Genomic DNA, 13959 nt, shown 5'->3' on the forward strand with positions numbered 1-13959 from the left:
GGTTTGATTTTTGTAATGGCAGGTGGGGGAGGCATTATCCCAGGTAGAACACAGGAATCTGTAAAGGTATTTTTGCTACTCTCAACTGTAATTTCTTTCTGTTGGTTTATTTGGGAAATAACAGAAGTACTACTACCAGTGTAGTTCTGTCAAAATTCTGAGTGAAAATAAGAACTGTAATAAGTGTGTTCAGTTACACAGAATATTTATGTTTGAAACTGTTGTTATAAACAGATGTTAATGCTATAAATTACTGACAAAGGGGTTGTGTGGTTGAAAAAAGAAATAGTGCTGGAATCGATGATTTAGGGTGCTGTTTCCTTATTTTTAACATTTTTGCAGACTCTGGCTCATCTGACAGTGAAGCAGATGAATCATCTGAAAAAAATTTGAATGAAGAATTTTCTCCAGAAACTTCAGAACTGGAAAAAAGTGAAAAACTACATGATGAGAAGGTAGATGAAGAAAACCCAAAGATTCCTCATGCGCTGAAAGAAAATGACAGGACTCAAGTACAGCCTTTAGAAACACTGAAACTGGAAGTTGAAGAAAGTGAACAAATTGTTCAGATTTTTGGAAATAAAACAGAGCAAATAGAAGAAATGAAAAGAGAGGTTGAAAAGTCACCTAAAGGAAAAGGGAGAAGGAGCAAGACAAAAGACCCCTCTTTAGAGAATGCAAAGGTTTCGCCGGGAAGCCACGAAGAGACGGCAAATGAATCCCTTGCAGAACCTGAAAGATTAGAGGTGTCTTCTGTGGACTGTAAGGAGGCTTCCAGCACTACTGAAAGTGAAACAGAACCTTCTGCAAAAGATAAGAAGCTTTTGAAAAGGAAAACTTTGGAACAGGCATCACCTGAGAAAAGAAATCGACGAGAGAGTGAGATGGAAGTGCCAAATATTGTATCTGAAGAGAGGACCAATGAATGTACCGGAGCGGAGGAATGTAGAGGGCTGAATGCTGAAGGGTCCCTCAGAACTGAAAATGAGGAAATGCCATCCCTGGTAGCAGAATCTGTTCAGCACAGCCAAGAGCTGAGGAGTGAGAATTCCAAACGCCCCTCTGAAGAAAATGAGAATGTTCCCTTAAAAGATGAGGACGATTCAATGCCTCAGATCGGTCCTGAAACTTTGCTCTGCCATGAAGTAGACTTGGACGACTTGGACGAAAAGGAGAAGAGCAGTAGTGAAGACACAGTGTCAGAAAAACCAGACCCCAGTGCTTCAAACTCAAACCCATCTGCCTTACCACCAGCCGTCCAGTCGAGCTTCTCAGTGGCCTCGCCCCTGACGTTCAGTCAGGATGAATCGCGCAGCATCAAGAGCGAGAGCGACATGACTATCGAGGTCGACAGCGTGGCAGAAGAGTCCCAAGAAGGTCTCTGTGAAAGCGAGTCTGCTAATGGGTTTGAAGCCAGCACTACATCAAGCAATTGTAGTATAGCTGCCCAAGAGAGAGACATTGGAGAGAAAGGTGAGCGCTTCCTCTGAAGTCATTCCCTGCTCTACTGGTTTCTGAAGCTATCTGAAGTCTGGTGTGACTTTGCTAATAATAGCTGGTTTGGTTTTGTCTTCTGATTTAACTTCGTTGCTTATAAAAAGAACTTGTAACTAGCAAAAATATTTCAGGTGTCTTGTCTTCTTTTTCTTCTTCTCATTTAGGTCAGAAAAGACCCAGTGATAGCAATACTGGAACACTGGCAAAGAAGCAGAAGCGTACTCCAAAGCGAACAAGTGCTGCAGCCAAAAATGAAAAGAATGGAACAGGTATGTTCTTGGGGGTGGGGAGGGAGGGGGGATATTACACTGCCCTGTGAACATGTCTGCAGGCCTGCTGTTCTCACTCTTAGCCATTGCTTCGACTGGGTGGGACTTCCTTGTCAGGGCTCTTAGTTAATATTCATCATCATTAGTGGCTGTCAACTGGAGAGAGCTCTCTCTATCCAGCTGTGTTGTAGCAGCATCACCGAAAAGTCTCTTGGCTATTTTCAGTTACTTTGTTAGGAAAAACTTGTATATTAGCAGTTCCTAAATATTTACCATCATGCTGATTTTTATATGCTGGGTTGGTGATGAATTCAGTAGAGAGGAGCTTGTTCTGAAGAGAAACATCTCCTTGGAAGTTTTACACTGGATGTTTCTTGGTGGGGGGGGGGGTGGGAAAGTGCATTTATAAAGTATGGAAAAAATGTTTGATGCTAAAGAACAACTTTTCACCCAAAGGACTCCTACATGTTTTTATCTCAAGTGTGTGACTTTTTTTGCTGCAGAAGTCTGGGTTTTTGTGTTTCTGGAGCTTGGTTTCTGTGATCGTTACATGTAACGAATCGATATGTTTAGGGCCTGTGGCAGCACTTACAACTTTTAAATGACAAACTGAAATCTGAACTGTCTGGTTCAGACAAACGTAACATCAAGTTGAAATACGTTTCTCTTCCTGCAGGACAAAGTAGTGACAGCGAAGACCTCCCTGTCCTGGACAGTTCAAGTAAATGTACTCCTGTAAAACACATAAATGCATCCAAACCCCAGAAGATTTCTCGGTCGCCGGCACGAGTGATTTCACCTCACATCAAAGACGGAGAGAAGGATAAGCACAGAGAGAAGCACCACCAGAACGCTTCTCCTAGAGTCTACAAATGGAGTTTTCAGCTCAGTAAGAATTGTTTATGTGACTCAGTTAGAGGGAATTTACAAGAAAATTTGTTTGGAATGAAAACTGCTCGTTTTGAGCTTCAAAATGAGGTGTAGGCCTCTCTTGGAGGGTAGCTGTGGAAGCACGTTACCTCTCATGCTGCATCTTGTCTGCTCTTTAAGAATTCCATTTATTTGCTTAAAATCTCCTCGATGAAGCTATTTTTTTCTTCTCTTCCCACTTCTCAGATGAGCTGGACAACATGAGCAGCACTGAAAGGATCTCCTTCTTACAAGAGAAACTCCAGGAAATACGAAAATACTACATGTCCTTGAAATCAGAAGTAGCAACCATAGACAGGAGGAGGAAACGATTGAAAAAGAAAGACCGAGAAGGTAACTGTCAGATCTGCTTTGTGCTTCCTATGAGTAGCTGATTGGTTTGAAACTCTGTAACTTAAAGCAACTTGAGTATAACTGACAGTATTTGAGGGGGTGGGGGTGGGAAGGAGCACATTATCATTGATTTGTCCTGTTCATATGTATATATATATATTTACAAATACTATTTGTGGCTTTTCAGAACTTGACCTTCAGAAAAACACTGGTTTATAACTGTGGGTTAGAAACTAGAGGTTCAGTGCAAGCTCAGTCTGAGTTCTCAGTCAGCGTAATGATTCACACGCTTTACCTTCTCAATTGGTCTGTGATGCAGAAGGGGTAAGGTTACCCATCCAGCTGGTGTGATGTAGCAGTCAAAGCAATTGACCAAAAGGCCTTATCAATCTTCTGTGACCATACTGCTGCTTTAAGATCTTTTCAACAATCTAGTAACAAAGGAAGGCTTTATTCTGACCTGTGCTTTGATACTCTGATGCTGATGTGCTGTTCTGTATGTTCAGTGTCACACACAGGAGCATCCATGTCATCTGCTTCATCAGACACTGGAATGAGTCCATCATCATCTTCTCCTCCACAAAACGTGCTTGCTGTAGAATGCAGGTGATACACATTTCTCTGCCTTGCCAGCAACTTGCTGCCATGGACATAAATCCTGAAATCCAACCACAGAAAGCACTCAACTGGTTTGACATTGCCAAGTATATTCTGTACACACTTCCACTGCTGGACTGTACCCGTTCTCCCCTCCTACCCTCCTCTTCTGTTTAATTTACTGTTCAGAGAAATTAAGCTCATTGGTAACTGAAGGTTTGTAGGCACAATGTGACATGCTTGTCATTGTGTTCGTTTTGGTTTCGTTGTTTTGTTTGTTTTGGGTTCTGTTTTTGTTTTGTTTTTAATGCAGAGAAAAAGGGCACTTATCAAATTTGAAAAGTTATGTCCAATGAAGCATTCAGGTGTTCTAGGGAGATCTTAGAAAAGCAAGTGCACCGAGCAGACATCAGAGTATTACCCAAAAGAACTGAGTAACTGCTGCACTTTCACCGAGCTGTACGTTAACCCTTGGTGAGTAGTTCCTCTTTGTGGAAGCACTTGCTACACAGAACTGCCAAAGTACATGTTCAGCAATGTGCCCAGTTTTAAAGGTGTAAATGGGACAAAATAAATTGTGAACGGAAGTGTAGTTGACTGAAAACTACAGTTGTAATAAGTCTTCCACTTTTTATAGGACTTTTGAGCACACAGTTATGCAAATATTTTAATGTTTATTAATGTTTACAGTGGAATTGTGAATAGGTTTTCAGTGGACTATCTTATCCCTTGACAAAAATATTTTGTCTTTTTTCTATGTAATTTCAGAGTTTTTATTTTGTTACAAAAAAGACGAAAAATGAAATATATAACAACAGTGAAGTTATTTAACAAGATTTCTAAAGCTGAAATTTTTGTGTAAAATAAGGTATCTTGCAACTTGTTAAATATATTTATTCAGACATTGGATGTTGTATTTTTATGTATTTTTTAAAATATTAATAAAATTGGAAAAAAAAAAAAAGAAATAAAATGCTAGGTTAGTTCACTCTTTGGAGAAAACATCCTGACCAGTTATGGCTCTTAGAGAGGTTTGATCCAGCAGCCGTGCCTGTATGTCAGCTGGGTCTGTCTGTGCATCCTCCACAGGACAGATCTCTACATGGGCATCTGGATTAAACCACGACTTTACTTCGTTTGGAAACTTTGGCAGTCCTAGTACTTACCTTGTTTTGAGGAACAAAATTTATTGGGTTGCCCTGAAGATGATTTGCCACAAGTTCTTACGTTTGCTATACTGCCGAATGAATTTATATCTCCCAAAGTTGAGATGCAACAATAAAGTTAAAGCAACTGTGTATGCTTTGCCTGTGGATTGTCCCACAGGCAGGTACAGTTTGTAAATAACTCTTCCAAACCCATGTATTTAAAACAGTTTGCATATACATTATGTATAAAAGTGATTTTTTTATCAATTTTTTTATTCATGTTTGTACATTGAGAGGGGTTCTTAACCCTCTTTTCTGTGTTTAATATGCTGTAGAGTAATAACATAGATGCTCTAGACTGTATATCAGGATATTCTGGTTCACACGGCAGAAAGTCAGAACAAAACACTAGTGATGGCGTAGCATTACTAAAATTGATGTTTCTTGAAATTTTCATTTTACAACATTTGTCAACTTGTGATTCCAATTCCTTCCATTTTCGCAGAAAATTAAAGAAAAAGTACTCTTGTAAATGCACTTTTTCTGTCTTTTCTTAAGCAAAGCAGAACTATTTCAATGTAAGATAAATATGGAGCTCACTAGACAGCATTAATAAAGGCCATGTTTTAAACATAGGCTTTATATTCTATTTTTATTTAAGTGATTGTTCTTGTAAATGTCTGGACTTACATAAATAGGAAAATTAATCTCCATAAATTGTTGTAAAGACTTTTTTTCAGAGCTAACTTTTACTGTTAATCTTACAATAGCTATGAATAAAAAGCAATACTCACTTAAATGGAAATAACATGGGTCACATTTTCTCAGATTATCTTCCATGTTTAGTATTTGTGGGGCTAAATTTTAAATTATAACAGGATTAATTCTGTCTAATGCAGATCTCTAACCTCTGTCTGCAAGCAGTGTGGGATCTTAAACAGGCACACCCCCCCCCTCAGCACACACAGGTGCTGGATGAGCTCCCAACTGTCCGTACTTCTGTGTACACTGACGGCTTCTCCCTGTCTCTTAGAAAGGATTAAAATGTCACCTGGAAGACTGAAGGTCCCAAGAAGCACCGAACCCCATTCCAGCAGGTGGTTGCTCATTGATAGGAAGAACTTGCTTCCTTCCTTCCTCTTTCCACCTGCTTCCCTGTGCTAGTGATCATCAGACAGACACCACCTCGCACCCTCCGTACCAGCTTCCATCCCTGCTCTGCTGGGAAACTCGGTCTGTAAGAGAAGGGTGAGGACTTTCTGCCAAGCCCCTGGCAAAGCCTCTGGCACGTTCCTGATTTCCTAGCTTCATCTTTCTGGCAAGCAGCATGTCAGTCAGCCAGATTACTCAGGACATGCTGAAAGCAGTTTCTTAGGAAGTTTAAAAATCCCATATGGGAAAGCAGAGTAACTATTTAAAACAGGACTAAGCTGTGCTAAAGATGGAATCAGTAAGAAACCTGAATAGGTCTTCCAAGCTACTCTCACTTCTGCTTTGTTGCCATAAAATAAATTCCAATGTGTCTTCCAATGCATTGAATGAAAGGTCAAGGAGCAGCTGAGGCAACTGGGACTGCTTAGTCAGGAGAAGAGGCTCAGGTGAGACCTTACTGCTCTCTCCAACTACCTGAAGGGAGGTTGTGGTGAGCTGGGGCTCAGCCTCTTCCTGCAGATAACTAGCAGGACAACAAAAGTGAATGGCTGCAGGTTGTGCCAGAGGAGGTTCAGGGTAGAAATCAGGAGAACTTTCTTCTCAGAGTGTTTGGGCATTGAATGGGTTACCCAGGGAGGTGGTGGAGTCACTGTCTCTCAGGGTGTTCAAGGAATGGTTGGATGAGGTACTTAGGGACGTGGTTTAGTGAGTAACAGAGGTGGTAGGGGGATGGTTGGACTAGATGATCATGGAGGTCTTGTCCAACCTTAACACTTCTGTGATAAGTCACTGATTGTCCAGACAGGTGGTGGAAGCCCCATCCCCGGAGACCTTCAAGGCTCTGAGCAACCTGATGTAGTGAAGATGTCCCAGCTCATTGCAGGGAGGTTGGACTAGATGGGCTTTAAAGGTCCCTTCCAACCTCACACATTCTGTGATTTGTGCTGTTGAGGATACAATAATTATGTTTATGCTGAATTGGGGTTTTTTTAATAAGAGATTTGGTATCGTGGTTGCAAGAGCAATCAAAAGTAAAGCACCCTCTTGGCAGGCTTCACACTGCTATCTTGCCTCCTAATCCAGAGCTTTTCTCAGAATGATACATGTCATTTCAAGCTGAGTTAGTAGGTTAAAAAATATGCACAATTAAGATGATGGGATCAAACACTCTTAGAACTGTTCAAAAGAAGGCAGCTGTAAGCGAATTCGGGCTCTCCCCCTGCCTCTTGCAACTGATAGAACTGTCAGATTTCTGTCAGATTAATTATTTTTGTATTAGCACGTAGCTGAAAGGTGGAAGGAACCTGAAATGTCTGCATGTGAGGGCAGAAGGTAGGAAAAGATTAATTTCCTTACTTGTTCTAGTTTTTACTTTCTTTCCATGATGTACACTGGCTGCATCTATAGCAGTGAGTCTTTAATTTCTCTCTAATGTATAAATTTAGCAACACCCAGTTAAAACTCAGCTTGTTTCTGGCTCCTCCATCAGATTGCTTGTGTTTGAGAAACCTCCTCTCGGTTAGTCGATTTGAACAGATGAGGCAGGAGAAGCAGAGATGTCAGAGCAATAACAACAAGCCTTTGTTTCAACAGGGGTAGAACAGATTGACAGCAGTGGCTACCAAAATTACCCAGGACGGCTCTGATGGGGAGCTGGAAAGAGAATCTGAGTCTTAGGATTGTCAACTCCTGTGTGTCAGTCAGACTATCTCCAGATAGGCTTGTCAACCAGATGGAATTTCACATTAAAAATGTGAATATTCTCATAAAATATTCTTTTCCTCATTAGAAGTATTCTTGGATAGCTGAGACAGCCAAATGGGTTTTCTGGGCAGGATTTACTGGAATTCTTCTGCAGCACTGAGCCTAAGAAACGCTGCAGCTCTAACAGAAAGAGTGTTTGGTTTGATCACTTGAATCTGACATCTGAGCTGGAGGAGAGGCTTAAGAGCTGAAACAAAAGATGAATGTGTTAACAAAAGTACATCAAGCTGTTTACTTCACTGCAAGCTTGTGTCTTGCAGATACTGTGCACAAAATTCCTGGTTATTTTTACCTCTCTGTACTTGGGATTTCATTGTTTGCTGCAGTGTGCAGAAAAAGACCAGTTCTCACCTCACTGCCGCTCAAAGAAAGCTGAAAAGAGAAGACAATTGTGAAAGCAGACTGTAGCTCACCCTTTCTAAGAATAGCACTTTCCTGGCTTCCTCTTTGTTTTGAATTATCCCTCTTTACGTTGCTATTCCTGCTTCTCATTTTCAGAGAAACCCTCCTTTCTGAGCTGGTTGGTTCCGCAGGTCTGCAACCGCCTCCTGTTTGTACCGGTACCTGACGCATCCCTTACGCTATTGCCAGTGGCTTTCAAAGGTAAAGAGTGCCTGCCTGTGCTTTGTGACACTTGGCTTCAATTCAGTATGAGGAAGAAACCACAGCAGCATTGTGATGCTGATTTTCTCTATGTTTCATCATTTGCCAGCCAGGAAAATCAGCACTGGAGCTGCATTACAGCCCTGGCTCACACTCGCTGTGAGCCTTGACTGGCGAGGGAGGGTTGTGTGGTACTGGTGATGTCTCTTTCCCTGCTCTTCAGAGTAACCCCACATTTCCATTCCAGCCCTGTCAGTGTCTTCAGCTATTTCTAAACCGCTCCTCATGTAATCCCTCATCTGAGTACAGCGTGACCTGATTTGCCATGATCCTGCCCGCTCTGCCGGTTACGTAAGGAGGGGTAAGAAGGGGAATCTGTGTGAAATACTTTGTTATATTGCAGAGGTGGGTGGTTGATTATTTTGGGGTTTTTTTAAGAAGCCGTTTGTTTATGTGTATGCACAGCTTGAAGCTGTCTCACGGTGCTCACTGGTTTCATTGAAGAAACCCCAAGCCCTCCATTCAGGGTCAGCTCAGCTGGGAGGGAAAAGTTCTTCCCTGGCAGAGCTGTCAGGGCCTGGCACAGGCTGCCCAGGGAGGGGGCTGAGTCCCCACCCCTGGGTGTGTTTAACAGAGGGGAGATGAGGTGCTCAGGGATCTGGTGTAGCACAGGACAGGGATGGTTGGCCTCGATGAGCTTGAAGGGCTTTTCCAACCCTGTGATTCTGTGATTCTTTGTGCCTGTGCTCTGCTGCCCACCCTGGAACCGCCACGCTGTCCCGGCAGCTTCTGCAGGGAGCCTGCTTTCTGCAGCCCAGCCCCAGCTGCCCGCTTTAGGTCTGGTCTCTAGCAGTTGTGATTTTACACCCCCGTGATTCCTTCCCTCTTCCATTTCAGGTGTGTCACCCTCCGGCAGCCGGCCCCCTCGGCCCGGCGGCCCCTCTCCTGCCGCAGCCGCTCCCTGTCACCGCAGCGTTTTGCTTCCCTCCTGGAGACGGCTTCCCTGCGTGCCCTGAAGGCAAGAAAAGCCTGTAAGAAGCCCGCGTGTTTTCTGCTTTCCTCCACTCCCGCCGACACCCGGCGCGGCAGCCCGCAGCTCCCCACGCGTGAGGGGCGGGCGGCCGAGGGGACCCCCCGGGCCGGCCCCGGTCTCCGCTGCTGCCGCCCGGCTCCAGCGGCGTTTCGAGGGCCGGCGCCGCCGCTCCCCGCAGGTGGAGGGCGGGAGCTCGGAGGCGGTGGCTGAGGGAGGAGGGAGCGGTGGCTGCCCGGGGACAGCTGCCCTGAGGCGGGCGGGAGAGCCGGGCGGCATCGCACTGGGCCTGTCGGCGGGGTGAGGCTTCACGCCTCAGCGGGCGCTGCAGGCCAAGGAGCCGCGCTCCTCAGTGAGGCGGTGGCTGAGAGCAGCCCTGAGGAGAAGGACCTGGGAGCGATTGATGTAAAGCTCAAGGTGACTCAGCACTGCACGCTGGCAGCCCAGAAAGCCAGCTCTGTCCTGGGCTGCATCCCCAGCAGCGGGACCAGCAGGTTGAGGGAGGGGATTCAGCCTCCTGCAGTGCTGCATCCAGCTCTGGGGTCCTCAACACTAGGACACGGAGCTGTTGGAGAGTCCAGAGGAGGCCATGAAGATGCTCAGAGGGCTGGAGCATCTCTAGTCTGCAGACAGGCTGAGAGAGTTGAGATTGCTCAGCCTGGGGAAGAGAAGGCTGCAGGGAGACCTTGGAGCACTTTCTGCTCCCTAAACGGGCTCCAGGAGATCTGGAGAGGGGCTGGTGGCAAGGGCAGGGAGAGACAGAACAAAGGGTGAATGGCTTTTTGGTTTAAAGAGGGGAGATTGAGATTAGATACTGGGAAGAAATCCTTCCCTGTGAGGGTGGTGAGGACCTGGCAGAGGGTGCCCAGAGAAGCTGTGGCTGCCCCTGGATCCCTGGCAGGGTTCAAGGCCAGGTTGGATGAGGCTTTGGGCACCCTGGGCTGGTTGGAGGGTGTCCCTGCCCACAGCGGAGGGTGGGACTAGATGAGCTTTGAGGTCCCTTCCACCCCAGCCCATTCTGCCAGTCTGTGATTGTATGAGGTCACACTCTGTGGCACGGCTGGTGCATGGATCCTGGCAAAGGGCTGGAAGAGCTGGTAGACCCTGGGGGAGCATGTGGCAGGGCTGAAGCCCCATAGCTCTTCTCCTTAGGTCCCACAACCATCCCCAGGGGAATCTGTGTCTTCTGTGGGGCACTAAGACACTGTCTCACAGATACCTAAGCAAAAACACAGCAGAAGTGTCCAGCACCTCTCTCCTACCAACAAGGTAGTCAGAGCTGTGCCCTGCTGTGAGGGAAGCTGGAAACCCTTCTTTCTCAGCTGTGACTCAAACTACAGGGTTCCTAGCAGGGCCTTGGGTCAGCAACACACATACAAATTAAACGTGCTTGGGCAGAAAGAGAGGGGAAGAAGGTGCCCAGTTCTATGTCCTAGTAAGGACAGGATCTGTAAAATACAGAAATAACCACCAACTGGATTTCTGTTTTGATTATTTGAAATTTAGCTAAGCTCCCCTTCATGTTACATAAACACATGGTGATATGTCAAGTATACTACCTTAAATATTTACACAGTAAGCTCAGCTCCCTCAGCAATTCCCTCACTTTCCCTCAGAGAGGATCCATGTTACAGCAAGAAAGGTTTTGACCAGCCATGGTCTATTTAAGCATCGTGTGAGTGTAGATTTTTAAAAACTATTTTTAGAATGATTTAGGGTCTTTTGTGTTTTTCAGTTACACCTGTCCCTGTATGTGAGCAATCCTAGGAAAACAGATGGGACCATCATGTCATAGAGCTGAACTGGTCCCTGTTGTGCTTGCAGAAAGAACTGAACACCAAAAGGCTACAAACATGCAGTTAAGGTACAACAGATACTTTAGAAATTGTGATGTTTAGCAGACGTGGAGTTCTTTTTAATGCTGTCTTCTCAAAACTTGAGGTACAAACTTGATAGGAGTTTAGTGGTCTCAAGTGCTAATTGCTTTTAGAGCTGGTGATTCTAGAGTTTGGGCCAGACTCGTTTAAGAAATTTTGGAGCTGAAGGAACTTCCCAAGAAAGATTTGAACTAGATCCCCCAAATGCTGTGTGCTGACTTCCTAACCTAGCGAACAGAAAATGCTAAGAAAGAAGCTGTTGCTTCAACTCCAGTCTCAGAGTTAGGTATCCATTTCCTATCGCTTGTCACCCGAGAGAAGAGACCAACCAGCCACCTTGCAGGAAGTTGTAGAGAGCGATGAGGTCTCCCCTCAGCCTCCTTCCCTCAAGACTGAAAAGCCCCAGCTCCCTCAGCTGCTCCTCACAGGACTTGTGCTCCAGACCCTTCACCAGCTTTGTCACCCTCCTCTGGACACGCTCCAGCATCTCAACATCCTTCCTGCAGGGAGGGGCCCAAAAGTGGACACAGCACTCGAGGTGCAGCCTCCCCAGAGCTGAGCCTTTTCTCTGAATAGCCATCAGGATGCAGTGACTCACCAAGGAAGCCAAGGGCAGCTGAAGCTCAGGAAAGCAAGTTCACCTTTTAAGAAAGGTTTTGCTGCTGTTGTCTGCAGCACCTGGCTGCTTTAGTTACATGGATGCACTTTGTTTCCAAGCTACAATGTATTTGTATCATCTTCCTCCCATCAGTCACCTGGACTGAAGGATGTGGATCACCCAGAAGAGCAAGCCCCTGACTCCAGCCTTACCTCTACCTTTGTGCGGTAGCACTGCAATTTATTTTCCACTCTAGTCAGCTTTGAAATGGTCATAATTAACAGGTACATCTATAAATAAAGTACAGTCACTATAAAAGTACATTCCTATGGTGGAAGTCAGGTGGTTTTTCCTGGCCAGCTTCATTTCAGGGTAGCAGCTACTGACTCATACTTCCAGTGACACTTTCATCCCACCCATTTCAGTGATCCTGGGGAGAGGCATGAGGGATGCAACACCTAATTAGATCTTAAGTATACATGTTTTCCTTGCCTAACTTAAAGCAGCTTTAAAAAGCTGGAATAAAAGGAAACCAGGGAATCTGCAAAGTAAATAAATTACTACATCACTCAAACTGTGGGACAGTGAATCTGTCTTCAGTATTTACACATTTTCCTACCCCCAAATCCACAAACACTGAAAGATGAGGGAAAATATTTTATCTTTTTTTTTTTTTTTTTTAATTCTTCTCAATTCAACCCTAAAGAGCTTTGATGGAGATACAAACACCCCCAATTCCATCACTCAAACTCTTCAGTCACTTTTCTGAACAACTTTCTCTTTGCATACTGAGATACAATGGAAAATAGGATCATTTCTTACTTTCATTACTTCCACGTTTAACAAAGGCTGCTTTAAAGAAAGTCTTAAATCTTTACTACAAATATGTATTTTTTTCTAATTGCCCATAACACTCACAGCCTAATGTGTGGCAAACAATCTAGACATTAGTAGCCTGCTATTCCTTTGAAAACACAGGTCATTGGAGACTTGCTGCCTTATTTGGGGTGTATTTTACCCTTTATTATTTCAGAGTTAGCTCTTAAGCCGTGCCTTGTTACCTTGGAGATGGCTGTGCAGGAAAGAGCTGTGCTAGGGCTAGTACAAAACACATGGGGCTGTAGGAACACGCTCCTTTCCTCCACATGAACAGATTCCTGTGGGGAGCTGGGGCAGCTCTGAATAGCAGCAGACAGACCCGTGTCCAGTGCAAGGGGCAGTTTCAGTAGTGAAGAAAGGAACAGGTAGAAAATCGTTCTTTCAAACTGCTGCTGAAAAGAAAAAGCAAGAGAGAGGGTAACAAGGAGGAAAAAAAAAGGTGTGTGGGCAGGTCTCCTGCCATTTCTGTTCCTTCTTGTTGCCTTTCTACCCAAGAACAGAAGCTGACAGCTGACACCAACCAGCTCTGTTTCAGTCTTCGCTGCTTGAAATCTCCAAATCAATATGGTATCCCTGAGGTTCAGCTCCCTTTGTTACAGTGTTTGATTAGAGCCAAGGTAAAGCATGCCTGTTAGCTACCAACTGCTGTGCTGTCTGACCACAGGACTCTGGCTATAAAGATCCTTCCCAAGGACTGATGCTTTTTTCTAAACCAGAACCACATCAGAACGGTCAGCTTCCACAGGCTGCTCGTCCAGCAGCAGAGGCAGATGCAGTTTTGTGTGCACCTTGTACTTTGGTGGCATTCACACAGCTAGAGAACTGCAGCAAGCTCAGTGCTTGGAGTGCATCAGGCCTGCATTGAGGCAAGACAGCTGGGTTTGGAGTAGCCCTGGGCTTCCCAGAGGGAAGTTGCCTTGGGCATAGGTGGTGCTAATGACACGCTCCCAGCCCTCAGAAATAACCTGGTGGAGCACCAGGCAAAAACCCAAGGAATTAATCCAGCAGAGCATCCCAGCCTACCTGAGCTCATTAGCTGCAGCCACCCTTGGCTTGACACTGATTACCCAGCACTCCAGGATGAGAGTCAGAATGACCATAAGACTCAACAAGAGTTCTTCCTAAATTAAGAGAAATAACACATTCACAAATCCACAGCTCCTGAAGGTTACCAGAGAGGTTGTGGAAGCCCCATCCCTGGAAGGGTTTAAGGCCAGGCTGGACAGAGCTTTGGGTAGCCTGGTCCAGTGAGGGTGTCCCTACCCATGGCAGGGGGTTGGAA

The 13959-nt window shown here is 45.0% G+C and overlaps 1 protein-coding gene and 1 long non-coding RNA gene across 3 annotated transcripts in view; both read left to right on the forward strand.

Moving 5' to 3' along the window:
- ARID4A (AT-rich interaction domain 4A) overlaps positions 1–3939 on the forward strand; it is a 44389-nt gene extending 40450 nt beyond the window's left edge. For both annotated transcript variants that reach the window (XM_084270632.1, XM_084270631.1), the window contains exons 20-24: positions 343–1473; positions 1662–1766; positions 2443–2655; positions 2883–3029; positions 3536–3939. In XM_084270632.1, the coding sequence (XP_084126758.1) occupies positions 343–1473; positions 1662–1766; positions 2443–2655; positions 2883–3029; positions 3536–3639 (1700 nt within the window). In that variant the 3' untranslated portion in view covers positions 3640–3939. The remainder of the gene's footprint in view (positions 1–342; positions 1474–1661; positions 1767–2442; positions 2656–2882; positions 3030–3535) is intronic.
- A 2039-nt stretch (positions 3940–5978) lies between these two features.
- Positions 5979–8573, forward strand: LOC311196934. Its single transcript, XR_014617611.1, has 3 exons — positions 5979–6022; positions 8189–8293; positions 8541–8573. It is a non-coding gene; the product is annotated as an uncharacterized lncRNA (long non-coding RNA).
- Positions 8574–13959: the final 5386 nt, after the last annotated feature.

Source organism: Gallinula chloropus (assembly GCF_964237585.1).
Source record: "Gallinula chloropus genome assembly, chromosome: 14".
NCBI classification, from domain to species: Eukaryota; Metazoa; Chordata; class Aves; order Gruiformes; family Rallidae; genus Gallinula; species Gallinula chloropus.